Below are 16,208 nucleotides of genomic sequence, written 5' to 3' on the forward strand. Positions count from 1 at the left end.
TGCCAGGAATGCTCTTAAAGCACATGATTGAGGTAATGGAGGCCTTTGACAACTGAGTGAATAACTCATTTAATGTCAGTCAAAATGGGGCCAAATGCCTCAAGAATGGCAAAAGATTTGGGAGCCACATGAAGAATGGCTTGCGTCAGATGCTTTTGTGTTCTTAGCTTGATTATGTTGCAAACAACTGATGGAGTGCCAATGCCTCAAAGTAGATACAGTGAATTTCAGCGGCTGTTTGGTTTGGATCAATCCAGCCATAAATCACATTTTTTGTAAATTGCTGTGTCTTTGCTGTAATATGTTCGATTACTGCTACCATAAAATATCCAGATTGCCAAATTGCCACTAGAGTTAATGACAGTGATTTACACTTCACAGTTCTGTGGTACAGCGAGTGTGTTTGTGTTAGCATGTTTTTCCTCTGCTCTCCAGGAAGCCTAATAAAGCCAGTGGGACTCACACAGACTGAGCTGCAGTCTTATTTAACTGATCATTATCGATTTATAAAAAAAAAAAATGAAGATTTAACAGGAAATTATCTTTTGTGTGTTTCCAGATGGGCCACGACCTTCACAAAAAGAGATCATCTCACTTAGAGCCTTCATGCTTCTTTTCCTCAAACAACTCATTCTGAAGGTACAGCAAGAGAAACAGATTACAGTTATCTTCATTATTTAGATTAAGCTGCAAGAAATCACTTTTTCTTTTCAATTATGTTCGCTGTTGTTTTTCCTCTGGGGGCCTGCTGGCTTAATCAAAAACGTGTGCGTGTGTGTATAAAACACTGTAGCTTTTGTGTGAGCTTTTATTGATTTGTTCCTACATTTACATGTATGTTTGTGTGTGTGATTGAGAAACAGAGGCCTCAGCCAAGAACAGAGTTAATGAAGTCGTCTGAGGTTAATAAATAAAAACAACATGGATTTTTTATGTGTGTGTGTGTTTTTTGTTTTTTTTCAAAGGACCGGGGTGTGAAGGAGGACGAGCTGCAGAGCATCCTCAACTATCTGTTGACCATGCATGAGGTAACTACTGTATTAAAATAGACACAATGACAAGAGGGCAAGAGTGAGACACAGAGAGAGTGTGAGAGCTGGTGAAGTGGAGCTGGTGGCAGAATGTGCATTATAATTTGTGGACTGGAGTTACGGTCCACTTAAACGAGTGAGAGTGTGAGTCAGCTTCGGCGATGTGACAGCATGAAAAATGGCTCAACAATGGACTGAACAGAATGTACTCTTCTGTAACAATTATATCTATTCTTGCTCTGAAATACCACCTGCTCTTCCACAATCCCCACCCCCCTCTCCCATTTCTCTCTTTGTCCTCTTAACCCTCTATACATCTGAGCCGTCAGGCCTTCTCCTCCTCCTCCTCCTCCTCCTCCTCACCTGTTCAACTTGCTTGTCTTTTTTTTGCTGTGCAGGATGAGAATATTCACGATGTGCTTCAGCTGTTGGTGGCTCTCATGTCTGAACATCCGGCATCCATGATCCCTGCGTTCGACCAGAGAAATGGCATAAGGTGAATGCTACGTACCTGCCCGTGTATTAAGAGTCGATGTTATTTTTTCAGTGCAGCCATTAAAAAAAATCAACATCCAAACATAAACCATCCAAATAATATACAAAGCAGTAGTTTTATATACACACTTTAAGGCCGTCACAGACTTTTACAATGATGAATGATTTTATCACAATGTCAGGAGAAAATACTTGAAAAAGTACTCTAATTAAATTTCAAGATATCATGAGTCATGATATGCCAGATACACTTGTTAAATTGTAAAAAATGAAATATTTTTTTTTCTCTCAATTATTCAGTTTATCTGTTATTTAAAAAGAATTTTTCTTTCACCGTTTTGTAAAACCTCAACATCAATGGTCTACTCTATGGTTTGTTATATACTGATGTTATATACATACAAAGGATATCTTGAACCAACCAGCCCAATTTTCCCTAAAGCTCAACCACAAATGGATGTCTTGTTGGTTGCTATGGAAACTCTTCTGTTGCTAGAGAGCCATTTGCACGCTGTGTTGTGCTGTGTTGTCCTATTTTTTTTTTCATATTATTTTGCATGCCCTCTGTGTACAGTCCTTTGAAGAAAATGCTTCTGTCAACTGAGATTAATTTAACTGAGTATCAGGCAGCAAGTGTGTACTACACTCACTGTACTGTATAAGATATATTATTATCCCCCTACTGACATGTAGTAAATGTGTGTTTGACTTGTTGCAGGGTGATCTGCAAGCTCTTGGCCTCTAAAAGTGAGAGCATCCGGGTGCAGGCGCTGAAGGTTCTGGGCTATTTCCTCAAGCACCTTGGACACAAGTCAGTACCTCTTTCTGTCTCTGTGCTGTGCTGGTTTGTTTCTTTGTAAAGTATTCAAGCAGGAGCACTGAAATGAGTGAGGGCTTGAAAAGACTAAAACACAGATGCTGCATCAGTATAGAGAGACTGAAAGACATGACGTACACAGTGTGGACCTGAGTGCAGCACAGTCTCCAGTGAGGCTCAGTGTGTGAGTGTTTGTTTGTGTGTACGTGAAGATAATGTCCTCATCATCACGTCCAGGCGGAATAATCATTTAGACATCCCGCTCTGGTGGGGAGGTGGAACCTTGATGAGCAGCAATGAATGCTGTGGGATTATTCATCCCATGTGACAAGCACGTCTCTTGCTGCACAACATGACAGCAGGCTGCCATGCTGCACCTGAGCCCTACATCATCAGTCCCCCACCTACTTAACATCTGCTCAGCCCAACATTCTGCAGGGCCACCTTTTCTTAGTTTACAGCACTCATGAGGATCTAATATTGATCCCAAAAAGTACTTCAGTGTTACACAGTAATAATACAGTAATACAGTAACAATAATTTAATGTGATTTTCAGGATAAAAGGTTGTCTGGTTTGACAGAACATGTCACATTTGTCAAAAAACTTGTCGTCCAACTTGATTTGCTCTGCGGTAGTAGCCACACGCCGTTATAGTAGCTAGCTAGCTTTTTACATATTCTCTGGTTTCTATTTTTATTATGGGGACAAATACTACCACAAATAAGCAGTTATAGGTGATATTAGAGATGTGAAAGAGTGAAAGAGCTGTAGACGAGATGTAAAAAATACACTTCTATCACTCGAGTCAATTTAAAGTCAGATGGCTCAGTTTAATCATACCATAACGTAAAGGTTCAATACTTGTTATAACAGCCGTCTTCAGTAATGGCCTGCCAGGCTTTCAGCACTAAGTGGGTAAAAGACGAAAACATAATTGACAAAATTGTTACTGACTTTTTCTTTTTTTTTTCTCCAGTCAAGATGCTGTCTTGTTCTGACTTTCCAAGAGTTGTAGGCAAAGTGTGTTTATTCCCACATAAAGTAAAGCATCGTGTCCTCAGTTATTGGGAAATCTGCATGCGATTAAGTTAATTTTTGTCACAAACACACACAGACGTACAGCTTGGAGCTTTACTCATTCAGTTTAATTTAAAACTACTCAAAGTTAGTCAACCCATGATTTCTGAGCCACTCGAGTTAAAAGCCTCTTACAAAGACAATTTTCACCCTCTAGCAAGGTTAATAATTCACAGCCATATGACGGTTTTGACCGCACCGCTGCCTCCTGCAGTGTTGTCATATTGTTAATGCCTCCTGTTAATTTCTCTTGTTGGTACTCACTTCCCATCATAACTGACAGGGCCACATGCTGCCACCTGTCAATATCAGACCATCATCCGGTCAGTGACAATCAATGTCAGTTCCCACTGTCATAAAGCTCTTATGAATGTGTGTTTGTTTCCCTGCAGGAGGAAGGTTGAGATTATGCACACACACAGTCTGTTCACACTGCTGGGAGAGAGGCTGATGATGCATACCAACACCGTCTCCATAACCACCTATAACACTCTGTATGAGGTGGGTGACTGTGGGTCAGCAGCACATTTACCTGCACCAGGGGTCAGCAGTTTGTCATTCAAACGTCTGCTGTTCATCTTTCTGTGCAGATTCTGACGGAGCAGGTCTGCACTCAGGTGGTTCACAAACCTCACCCAGAGCCCGACTCCACTGTCAAGATCCAGAATCCAAGTGAGTATCTCTCTCTCTCTCTGTTCTTTGGTCTGTGTTGTTTAAATGTGTATAAACTGAGGAGTCATATTTTCTTTTCTTTGATACTCAGTACCTATTTTTTGCCTCCCACCAGTGATTCTAAAAGTAGTTGCCACCCTGCTGAAGAACTCCACCCCGAGTGCTGAGCTGATGGAGGTCCGGAGACTCTTTCTGTCAGACATGATAAAACTCTTCAGTAACAGCCGTGAAAACCGACGGTACAAGCACACAAAATGATTCTCATTTATTTAACTACATGCCATTAACTTCTTACATCCTGCGTTATTATATCAGATAGTAAGTTCAATCTTGTTTGTTTTGTGCAACAGCTGCTTGCTGCAGTGCTCTGTGTGGCAGGACTGGATGTTCTCCCTCGGATACATCAACCCCAAGAACCCAGAGGAGCAGAAAATAACTGAGATGGTGTACAACATCTTTAGGATCCTTCTTTACCATGCCATCAAATACGAATGGGGAGGGTGGAGGGTCTGGGTTGACACTCTGTCCATTGCACACTCTAAGGTGAGAGCAGGATATGTGCATGAATTGTTCATCATACCGTTGTTGATGCTTTGTGCATTTGTTAATAATGATGCTGTTAACTGTAAGTCTTCCTTCTATGAGCTATAAGGTGCAGAATGATACATCATAGATACCTTTCAGTAACTGATCACATCTATTCCCTGGTCAGTTATGGACCCATTTTCACATGGCAGTGTAATAGCGAAGGGACATTATGGATGTCGCTCTAATAGATACAAGAGGGTGCTGTCCCAGTTTTATCTGTCCAACCCTTTTGTACAGATGATCCATGAGGCCCACCTGGTGGTTATTGATGTGGAGGTTAACTATTGTGACTGCTTGTGTTCAGATCATATTACCAATTATATTGCACCATCTGTCACAGGTAACCTATGAAGCCCATAAGGAGTATTTGGCAAAGATGTACGAAGAGTACCAGCGGCAGGAGGAGGAGAACATCAAGAAGGGAAAGAAAGGCTCTGTGTCCACCATCTCTGGCCTGTCAGCTACACCCGCTCCCGTCGTCAATGGCAACCTAGAGATTGATGATAACTCCCAGACACAGACACCTGAGAGCGAAGCGGAGTACAGTGAAGCAGCCGGTGGAGATTCGCGTAACCTTCTTGCGGAGGGCACTGTGAAGAGACCGAATGGAGAAGCCCTGACTCCTGGCGAGCAGAGCGCTGGTCCAGGAGTGAGGGTGGAGGTCCATGACCTTCTAGTAGACATTAAAGCAGAGAAAGTGGAGGCCACAGAAGTGAAATTAGATGACCTGGACCTGTCTCCAGAAAGCCTTGGTGGTAGTGTAGGTGGAGGAGGTGGAGGAGGAATGGAGAACGGACCTCTTGTGGAGGTGGATTCTCTTCTGGACAGTGCTTATTGCTCTGTGGTTCAGAATCTAAATGGAAATCTGGCAGCCAAAGATGACACGCCAGGCTCAGGGGTCGGAATGGGATCAGGAATGGGATCAGGCCTGGGGCTTTCTGGTGTCAGCCTGGAGGATGATGGGAACATGGGTCCACTCATCACATTGGCTGATGAGAAAGACAGTGTCCCCAGCAACAATGGGTTTCTCTTCAGCAAGGTAGGATATTGTATGAAGATTGTGGCTGATTAATTAAAATCTTATCTGTGAGTGTTTCCCTGGGGCCCTAAAATAAAATTAATAAAATTACATAAAATCAGTCACTGTTAAATCCCACTTAGTGCTTCCACTTCCTCAACTGAAAAAGTTTGTTGCTGTGGAACTTTACTAATGTCTTTATGTCTTTGTTTTTTTCATTACCACCAATCATCTTCCAGGTTGATGAAAAGCTGCTTCCAGCTCTGGCAGCCACAGATCCCCTTGTACTGCCGAGTCCAGACCAGCCTGCTCCGTCCGGCCCAGTCCCAGCTCACTCCACCACCAGCGCCAGTGATGACCTCAGCTTGCTGGCCCACATGACTAGCTGTGGCTCTGACTTAACACAGACCCACACCTCTGGGGAGCTTCCAGAGGACGGGCCCTTCAAGATCCAGAGCCCTCTTGCTGACATCAGCTCCATTGCTGAGGCTGAGAGCCAAGCCCAGATCCAAGGAGCTTCTAGACCAGATTTCTCAGAGGGAGAGGTCACAGTTGGGGTAGAAGCAGAGGCTGCAGGGCTTAAAACAGGAGACACAGCCAGCACCACCTCTGATACAGAAAGGTCAGATGACGGGAAAGACAAGGACGCAAAGAAGATCCAAACTACAGCAACTACACAGGTATGTTTATATATAAGATATTTAGAATGATCAAATACTGTAAAAGTAATATTTACAAAATCCCCACCATTGCAGGCCCTCCATGGTCGTACTGCAGCACAGCTGGAGCGGGACCTGCGTGTTGATCTGGGTTTCAGAGGAATGCCTATGACAGAGGAGCAGCGGCGGCAGTTTAGCCCTGGCCCTCGCACCACTATGTTCCGCATCCCAGAATTCAAGTGGTCTCCAATGCACCAGAGGTTGCTCACTGACCTGCTGTTTGCCCTCGAGACAGACGTGCACGTGTGGAGGAGGTAAGTTTACCTTTTTCTATGGTCATCTCCATGCTAAAAATATGTAGAGGGAAATTTGAAGTTTGAGAATTAAAGAATTTATGTTGCCATCTTTTTAACTCACATGTTTTGTTTCAGCCACTCCACCAAGTCTGTGATGGATTTTGTGAACAGCAATGAGAACATCATCTTTGTCCACAACACGATCCACCTCATTTCTCAGATGGTGGACAACATCATCATTGCCTGTGGAGGCATCCTGCCTCTCCTGTCTGCTGCCACCTCCCCTTCTGTAAGTGGCTCTACTCCTCCCCCCTGTGGTAGGAGGGGAAACTGCAGGCCTGCTGCTCTCTCAAAGGCCTGCAGACTCTCAGTAACCAGGCCAGCCTGGCTTCCCTTCCATTTTCAAAGCAACATGCATGATTTAATAGGTTAAAGAATGTGTTGTGTCTTTCATGTTTTGTAGCTTTTTTAACCTCATAAATTTTAAAAACATACAATTAAACTTATAAGAACACTTTCTGGATTCCTCTCATTAGTACCTAACACTTTTTCCAACAATAATTTAACCTTTATTTAAACTTTGTTCTAACTCTTTTATTAACAATTTATTTGATAATCTATTTATTTTGATCATCCTTACATTTTACCCCTTTCTTTTCCTCTCTGTGTTTTTTGTGTACTTTCTTGTCTTTTTTGTCTCTGTTTTTGTCTGTTTTGCATGTGCAGAGTTCTAAGAGTAGTGCCAACACTGTAAGTTGCAGTTTCTTCCTCTCTTTTTATTCTACTAATACTTACTTCTGGTTTATTTGCCATTGTGACTGACACTAACCCTTGCCTGTCTAACATCCATGGTGTTTCTACTTGTTGTGCTCCTCTGCCGCTAACCAGTACTCCACCTTATACTGTGTGTATATATTGTGAGTGTGCCTCTCTGCCTCAGTGTGTCTAGCTCTTGAAGATATAATATTCTAAAGCTGTTAGAATATTATATAAATAATGGGGTGCATTGTTTAGTAGGCTAATGAGGAGAAACAGTAGTGGAGGTGAAAATAGTGGATTTTTATGAGAGAACAAGCATGAGAGATTTCCAAAAGTCCTTCGGGGTTGCATCTGCTAAGCCTGTCCCATTTGTATCAACACTAAAGAAGGCAGGAGGAGCCGGACCCCAGAGGGGGTCAAAGGGAGAGGAGGTGACCCCTGTTCCTGGGGGAGGAGGCGCAGGGGGAGAGGTGCGTAAAGAGCCTGAGACTCTCATCATCACCAGAAGAGCTAAGAGCACCAACCCAAGCCCTTCTGTCTTCACCTTGTGTGTCTGTTATTCCCCAAATGTCTGCGCTCACTTGCTCTGACGAGCCTCCAGTTGCTTGCACATCCTGCTTACTGAAGCAGAGACACAGCAAACGGCACACTTGGTTTTAACCATTGCTATGCTGCCTTTAGATTTATTTTTTTGTGTAAAACACTATGAATTTTGTAATTTAATGGGGACTCTCATAATATATGTAAGGCTAGCTTTACTTGTCTCTACACTACACTGCTACTGTCACAACCCCACTGTGGCCATCACTTGTGTGTCATCAGGCTTGCCTTCCTGTTGTATAGAACACCTCATGTTGCCAGATCTCATCATATAAGTATTACTTTGCCAGCATGACAATCAAGGTTTCTTTTTTATGGTCGGTACAACCAGCCATGACTGTCACGGCCCTGCTTGTGTAAGGCCCGGCTGCCAACAGTCACCTCTATGGTTAAAAAAAGTACAGGATCCAACTCATGGTGTTTGCATGCTGGCTTTTCACTGCATAACTGGAAAGCGTGTGTGTATTTTTTTACCCCCTTTCCCAGACGGAGTTGGAGAACATCGAGGCGACACAGGGCATGTCCTCTGAGACAGCAGTCACTTTCCTGTCTCGTCTCATGGCCATGGTAGACGTACTGGTGTTTGCCAGCTCCCTCAACTTCAGTGAGATCGAAGCAGAAAAGAACATGTCGTCAGGAGGGCTGATGAGGCAATGCCTCCGGCTGGGTGTGTGCTAGTTTAATGTATCATCAACTGTCTCATTTTAAGGTTCGACAGCCTTGTGGCTCCATGGCTTTGTTGAGGTGTTATGTTTTTGATGAAGTTTATTGAGGCCAATCATATATACGAAATTAAAAAACCTCGGCCATAATATGATACTTACTGTACATGTTATATGCTTTCTACCCCTCCGTGTCCATCAGTATGCTGCGTGGCTGTCAGGAACTGCCTGGAGTGCAGGCAGCGACAAAGAGATCGGGGTTGCAAGTCTTCTTTAACAAGCAGCAAGTCACAGGACAGCCTCCACAGTGCCTCCACTGCCAGCAAGGTACCAGACACGCACGCATCAAACGCACATCCTGCACTTTCTGACACAGAAACATACATATGTATGACACACCGCATTTTAAACTCTGTGTCCCCTATTTAGCAGGATCCAGACAGACTCCTACAGGATGTAGACATTAATCGACTTCGAGCTGTGGTTTTCAGAGATGTGGTAAGCGTGTGTGTGTATTTTTTTTGTAGTGTATAGTAGTCTTTACTTTTCTAACTAAATAATTCTGTGTGCATGTATCATTTCTGTAGGATGACAGCAAGCAGGCTCAGTTCCTTGCGCTTGCAGTTGTTTACTTCATTTCAGTTCTAATGGTATCAAAGTACCGGGACATTTTGGAACCCCAGAGAGAAATTGGCAGGTCTACCAGCCTATCAGGAAGAAGCATTCGCCATGAGATCAACTCTCCGACAAGTACAGGTGATTTTCTATTGCTGCAATTTTCTCAGTATTGAGGGTAATTCTGATGAGCCAGTGGTGACTCATCATTATGAGGCTGGTGTAGTGAACACTACCTTTGTCATGAAAAAAGAGACAAGCAGAAAGAAAGGAGAATATTACTTGGCAGAGAAATAAATGCGTACAAGCAGGAAAACATGGCAAAGAATCATTGTTACAAAACAGAAAATATGTGGTAAAATTTCATCTCACACAAACAGGGTGGTATTTATTTAATTATATAATGTTTATCCTCTAAACATGTTATTGTGTCCTTTATTTCTTTTTCCTTCCTCCAGAACACCCATCCACAGCCTTCTCCGATCGGGATAAACAAACCCCGACCCCCGTCGATGACTCTCCCCGGGCCGGTCTCCCTCATACGGACTCTGGCATCGGAGAGGAGGGCCATGTGGCAGGATCACTGAATGGCTCAGAGATGGGTCTGGGGCTCGGGCTCGGCCTGGTTGGGAGAGAAACAGACAGAGACCGAGACAGAGACATTGGAGGAGGAGGAGTTGGGGGAGGAGGCAGCACAGATCTTTTGTGCAGTCTGTCTGATGTTAGGAGGTCACAAGAGAGCCTTCTGGATTCTCCCCACAACCCCGGGTCCACCCCCAACTCCAGCCAAGCTCAACCTTCATCCATTTCCAGCATCAGTCAAACAAACAAAGGCATCAATGTCAAGGTGGGTCTGTGAGACCTTCACTCAGACCTGAGTGCTTAGATTATTTTATTTCTTAAAGCACCTTTCATTAAACATGCACAATTTTCTGATTGTGTTCTGTTTAAAGCGTTTCTCTTACACTCTGGTCACCACATTTGTTGCTCTCCCTGACCTGCAGGAGATCCTGAAGAGCTTGGTGGCAGCTCCCGTTGATGGTGGGGATCTGGGTCCAGAGTCTGGGCCGACACCCTATCACCCAGACCCCGCCCTGAAGACACACCCCATGCTGCCCATGCAGTTCCACTCCTTCGACAGGTCAGTCACCGTTACTGTTTGTGTCCTACAAGAGGCAGAAAAAAGAGAGAGGTATCAGAGCCAGTACGGCCTCATACATTCACTGGCTGATGGATCTTTTCTGCCAGTACTGATATACATACTGATACATGTACATGTTTAAAACTTTAAAATTGCTGTTCATAAGTGTTAAAAGAATTGTAGACATGGGGGTGATTAAATCATCAAACCTTTGAACAGAGCTATTTGGAAGAAAGTATCCATGTTGGTGTTTGATTACGATAATACACAAATAATAAAAATAGAAGAAGCATTGATGTCATTGTCATATTTTTTGATTGAACCCTCAAATTTTTGGCATTGAATAGTGACAGAATAGAAATCTGCAGGGAGGTTTTACGCTCTGCGTCTTGTCCAAACTGTTGCCACATTAGAATTCCCACTGAGTGATGACCTGCTAATGTTTCCTCTGCATCACTTAGTCGCCATGATCCCGCTCTGTCGCAGTCCTTGAGAGCTGAGTTATTGATCGAGAACGATGCGCAGAATGGATCATGGATCATGGATGGCTCCATATCCATCTGCAAGATGTCCACCCCATGTATCAAGCCTGTCCTGATACGTCAGACAGACTTGATACGGCTAATCAATCAGACCATATCAATTACAACGGCGCTGTTTTTGACAAAGTGTATTTTAGTTGTGATTTTAAGATGTATTGCCCCCTTTACACACAGCATTACTTATGTCCTACTGAAACATCTTAAATCAATTAAAAATGGATCCATCTTACTATGCAAAGGACACTTCAAAGACATTATAAAATGTGTGATAGCTAAATCTATATTTGACATTAAAATCAATCTCAGAATGTCCTAACTCCCCAGCATGGTGTTATATGGTGAGACGACAGGGTGCAGAATGTCCTTAAATGAGAAACATTTAGGAAAGATTAGCTTGCTTCCATTATTCCTTAAGGTCAAACAACTGACTCTTTTAATTGATCTAAATATTGATACTGTGACATAAACCAACAGTAAACCTTCACATCTTATTCCCTCATTCACAATATAAGCTTGCTCAGACCAACACAAGACACTCAGCTATTACAGTGAAGCTGTAAATACACCATTAATGCCTTTGTGTGTCATCTTTTACAGGAGTGTTGTGGTTCCAGTCAAAAAGCCACCACCTGGCAGCCTGTCAGTCAACACGGTGGGCACGCCCACCACTGGCGGAGCCTCCACTGCCGGCAGCACGCCCAACATTTTTGCTGCTGCGACAGCAACACCCAAGAGCATGATCAACACTACAGGTGGGACATTACATAACAAACACCAACCTCTTCACATCTTCAGGTATTTCTACTGAATATAAATGTGTGCACTGCCTCGGTTCACTGAGAGGCAGCTGACAGACACCTAGAGGATGACAAAGGTGTTTGTGTAAAAGGCCTGCAGGAAGTCAAAGGCTGCTCAATCAAGCAGGACTCACTGTTACTTTGACTGCTAGAAACAAACCTGATTACTTTAGGGCCACATTTGGGTCAAAGGATTTACTGGAGACATACAGTGTTCAAGGTTTCAAGATGCAGAGTATTAGTATATTTTTAATACAATGTGATATATTTAGATATATTTAGCAAGATGAGAATCACATACAGATCAGCTGACATGCAGATTAGTGTTGTTTGTTGTAGCATCTTGCTCAGCACATTTTTTCTATGTAGCTGTGAGGCCTACTGAGTTGTACTGCATCATACATGCATAATGGACGAGGAAGAGATTTGTTCCCTGGAATGGATTCTGTATATTGATTGCAAAGCTATTTTCGCAAACGGGGGCCATTACCAGAAGACAAGCAGCAGCATGTTCAGTGAAATACTATTCAAATTAAATTTAGTTGCTACTGATCAGCGACATTAATACATTTCCTGTGTTATTATCCTGCATGCTAATCATGGTCAAGCTATGTCTTTTTATCTCTCTGCCTGATGTCTCTCGGCTCTGTCCAGGTGCCACAGACTCGGCATCTTCGTCCTCCTCGTCCTCTTCGTCCTTTGTCAACGGTGCAACTAGTAAGAATCTGCCAGCGGTGCAGACAGTGGCACCGATGCCAGAAGACACAATGGAGAATATGAGGTCAGAGCTAATACAGCTCGTATTTGTGTCAGTCATTCCGTTTCCTCCCACTCTTTTGTTTTTGTTTTTCCTTTCGGGTTTCTGTTGTTTTGTTTGATTTGTCTGTTTTCTTGGGTGCCTGTCTCTTTTTTCCACTTCATTCCTGTCCCTTCACCCTCCCTCCCCCTAAAGAATTCACTCACACAGCCATTACTGACATTAGAGGATTAGATGAGTCTTTATCTAAAAGTGGGAACAGTTGCGCACCTACGTGCTTTTAGGGGGAAATTAGGTAACAACAGAAATCTGATATTAGAGAACAAAAACAGTTCTGACATGTTAAAATAATCGTTGCACTGGGTGGCAAATGAAAGTCATAAAAAAAGCCAGCTCCAGAGTGAGTTACCACACATAACAAGCATTCTGGTTCGGTTCTGTTATTACTTTTTAAAACTAATATCGATGGTAATAGTCCTCTAGCTGCTACTCACACATTTCTCTCAGTCTACACTGTGCTGCACCTCATCACTGACATGGCCATTGTGTTTTAATGTCACAATTTACAGGACAGTATGACACCACCACCATGTAATAATTTATATATGACAACATGCAAATGAAATTGTAGTTAACATAAATTTGTGTTTCATTTGTGTTTCTGCACTGTGTAGGTTTTATTTATTATTATTATGACTAAGTAAGATCAGCAATATGTACTGAAAATGAATGACTATGTCACTGTACTTACACGTGTTAGCATAATACTTGTGCACACATATGAGTAGGTGGGTGTATGCATGTGTTCCTTAATCAGTATGCACGTGTGTTTTTGTGTGTGTGTGGTTTGTATTGCAGTGCCTATTGTGAGGTGGCGCAGTGTGCGCTGCGCAGCGGTCAGACGCCCCCTGAGCTCAAGTCTTTTAGCTCTCTGGCAGGCTTCCAGGCAGCCCCCCGAGATGCAGGACAGTGTTTTAGGCAAGGAGAAACTCATCCTGTCCCCATGCCCCCTCCCTCTGCCCCACCTCTACCACACACCCTCTGCTACGCCCCAACCACCACCACTACTAAATGTTCCCAGAATGCCATGCAAGAAAGGACCAGACGTTTTTTTTGCTTCCAGCAGCTAGCATCACTTTTGTTTCAGGCCAGCAGCTCAGTCGAGTCTTGTCATTTCTGGCATGGCTGTCCTCTCACACTAACCCCAAACTCCAGATCAGACCTGAGTCAAACTGCTTTAACCTCCTTTTTGTACTTGAAGAAGGTTAAACCAAACTCATCATTTGCAAACACTAGGCACACAGGTCTGTTTAAGAAATCACAGTATGACCTTCACTGCTGTCATGGTTCTTTATACCCTCCATGAATGCAGAATAGAGCATTTTTACTTCACATTTCTACACATGTAAAAGCTCTAAATAAGCATTTGCAACACAGAAGACAATGTATATATTTGATACTCTGAGTGAAGTGTAACTAAGGACAGTTGTTGCAGGTTTAGTTTTTCTTGCACTTGCAGCTTCATTCATTTCAGAGCCTCTTTAACTGTAGTACTACTAACCCAGACATAGTGCTTATATTCCAAACCATCATCATACAGTATATTTAATTCTGTAGCTTTTTGCGTCTTCTGTGTTCATTTCACACCTTTTCCTGTTTCTTTTTCCTGTGTTGTCCCCTCAAAGCTTCTTCTCGCCTCTCTTTCTTTCATGCATGTTTTTTCTCACTGCAGTATCCCCTCAGTTTCCCCCCCCCTGCTTCTTGCCGTCATCTGTATGTCATATTTTTTTTTATCTTCACTTCTATTCTCTTCATCTGTCTTTTCACTTATTCCCCTCCCCAACCGCAGCATCACTACCAAGCTGGAGCGCGCTCTGGAGAAGGTGGCCCCCTTGCTGAGGGAGATTTTTGTGGACTTCGCTCCCTTCCTGTCCAGGACGCTGCTGGGTAGCCATGGGCAGGAACTGCTCATAGAAGGTACAGGTGCTGTACACGGCTCCTTTTTTCTCTAACTGGCGTCTCTCTGTGGAGTCTCCCCATTCACTGTCCTTCACCGCAATGTATGGGAGGAAAAGACAGAGCGAATGAGAGTGTGGGTGTGAGAGAGGCTGAGAATGAGTGAGTGAGTGTCTTTGAGCTGGCTGCTTCAATCATTCGTCCAGCAGGTATGAAGTCAGTCTTTTTGCTCTGTTTCCAATCAGCTAGCTAGTTATGTGACTAATTTTAGTTCAGATTATGCTAAGTTTAAACATGACTTATATTATAAATTGTACTAAATGTGTTGCAGTCCTCCTCCTGCCCACCTGCTTCCTGGCGTCCTGTTTTTGTGATCCACTGTCTCAGTGTTGATTTCTCCCTCCCCCTGGCTCTGCTTCCTCTCTCCCTCTTCTTCCTCCTCCTCCTCTCTCCTTTCTCTACTGTTTGTTCCTGTCTTTTCTGTGGCATGCCTTTTATAAACTTGACTGCGTACAATAGCAAAAAGCACTGACACTACAGTGTCTTCTTTGATGATATTTTTATGGCTCGGGGTGGTGTGTGTGTCAGAAAGAAAAGAGTGGCTCCTGACTGTGCTGTATGTGTCTGTGCTGCAGGTCTGGTGTGTATGAAGTCGAGCACGTCTGTGGTGGAGCTCGTAATGCTGCTCTGTTCTCAGGTTGGTAACTCCTTACCTCTCTACTGTCCTCATGCGGCCTTCAGTTTGTCACGTTTCTATCTAATTCTGAAATAAAAAGTCTTTTTTTAACCATCAGTGCAGTTTAATGCAGACAGGAGGCTGTTATTGATCTGCCCTGTGAGGCAGGGTCGACTGTGTAATGGGCGCACTGCAGATGTAATATAATATCAGCTTATGTGCATCATCACACCATAGTTTTCCTTTAAAATCAATGCCACAAAAAGAATCTTTCATGTCAGCCACGTTCATTTAACATGTCTTGTTCTTCAAAAAGCCAAAGCTTAATGAATATAAGAGGTTATCTGTTCATTAATCTATCTTGCATACAAAGCCACCATCTCAGTTTCCCTTAATAATGCTCAAAAGACAAAATGACACCTACCATCACAAAGCTTTCCTTTCTTATGATTTTCTTTGAAGTTACAAAGTTCTTCTCCCATCTTCTGTCTTCTGGGCCCTTCTTGTTTCTTTTGTCTCAACTTCACCATTGTCCTTTTTCTGCCTTTGTCCTGCTCCATCTTCAGACCTCCTCTATTTTAAGTCAGTGTTCAGTTCAGTAGCAACTGCTTTCATCTTCTGCCTCTCTCCACACTGTCCTTTCCTCTCACCACTCCCTTCCCTCTACACTCCCTTTCCACTCTTATGAGCGGCTGCTCGTCAGCATGTATAGTATTACCGCTGGCTCCGGCCTTGTCTGCCATTAGAGGCCCGGGAGAGCGAACCCTAGCCCAAAAATCGATCCCCTGGATGGAGGGGATGTAACAGGAGATAGTCCCACGTGTCCTTCGCGGTCTCTGGAGCCAGTGGAGCTAATGGAGCTCTGATAGTTTGAGGCTTTCAGCAACGCTCTTACTCTTCTCAGAAGTCTCCACTCTCGTATACACACATAACACATTAAGCACTCTCATATGCTTAGACGGCTGCATTTTCATTGACACTTGGAGAGCTCTTAAGATGTTTTCCATCTGTATTCTGAGCATTTCTGCAGTAGCATGCCTTGTTTACA

General features: G+C 43.4%; 1 protein-coding gene and 1 long non-coding RNA gene across 3 annotated transcripts in view; one reads left to right on the forward strand and one right to left on the reverse strand.

The window, feature by feature from the left end:
• Nucleotides 1–16,208, forward strand: part of nbeaa (neurobeachin a) — a 67,613-nt gene that overhangs the window by 42,149 nt on the left and 9,256 nt on the right. Inside the window, exons 14-38 of the mRNA XM_028420863.1 lie at nt 560–639; nt 966–1,028; nt 1,430–1,527; nt 2,245–2,337; nt 3,815–3,923; nt 4,013–4,094; nt 4,210–4,333; nt 4,445–4,637; nt 5,023–5,721; nt 5,940–6,380; nt 6,456–6,673; nt 6,791–6,944; nt 7,382–7,405; nt 7,801–7,884; nt 8,501–8,681; nt 8,879–9,003; nt 9,106–9,174; nt 9,264–9,432; nt 9,750–10,138; nt 10,296–10,432; nt 11,572–11,726; nt 12,426–12,552; nt 13,387–13,506; nt 14,378–14,511; nt 15,120–15,181. Coding sequence (XP_028276664.1) covers nt 560–639; nt 966–1,028; nt 1,430–1,527; nt 2,245–2,337; nt 3,815–3,923; nt 4,013–4,094; nt 4,210–4,333; nt 4,445–4,637; nt 5,023–5,721; nt 5,940–6,380; nt 6,456–6,673; nt 6,791–6,944; nt 7,382–7,405; nt 7,801–7,884; nt 8,501–8,681; nt 8,879–9,003; nt 9,106–9,174; nt 9,264–9,432; nt 9,750–10,138; nt 10,296–10,432; nt 11,572–11,726; nt 12,426–12,552; nt 13,387–13,506; nt 14,378–14,511; nt 15,120–15,181 — 4,130 coding nt within the window. The remainder of the gene's footprint in view (nt 1–559; nt 640–965; nt 1,029–1,429; nt 1,528–2,244; nt 2,338–3,814; nt 3,924–4,012; nt 4,095–4,209; nt 4,334–4,444; nt 4,638–5,022; nt 5,722–5,939; nt 6,381–6,455; nt 6,674–6,790; nt 6,945–7,381; nt 7,406–7,800; nt 7,885–8,500; nt 8,682–8,878; nt 9,004–9,105; nt 9,175–9,263; nt 9,433–9,749; nt 10,139–10,295; nt 10,433–11,571; nt 11,727–12,425; nt 12,553–13,386; nt 13,507–14,377; nt 14,512–15,119; nt 15,182–16,208) is intronic.
• Nucleotides 9,679–15,821, reverse strand: LOC114445717 (uncharacterized). Of its 2 annotated transcripts, none has more exons than XR_003671702.1 (3): nt 15,585–15,821; nt 10,290–10,457; nt 9,679–9,913 (listed from the first exon to the last, which is right to left on the reverse strand). It is a non-coding gene; the product is annotated as an uncharacterized LOC114445717 (long non-coding RNA). The 2 variants fall into 2 exon arrangements; XR_003671701.1 differs by having other exon boundaries at nt 10,257–10,457.

This window comes from Parambassis ranga, chromosome 14 (assembly GCF_900634625.1).
Source record: "Parambassis ranga chromosome 14, fParRan2.1, whole genome shotgun sequence".
NCBI classification, from domain to species: Eukaryota; Metazoa; Chordata; class Actinopteri; family Ambassidae; genus Parambassis; species Parambassis ranga.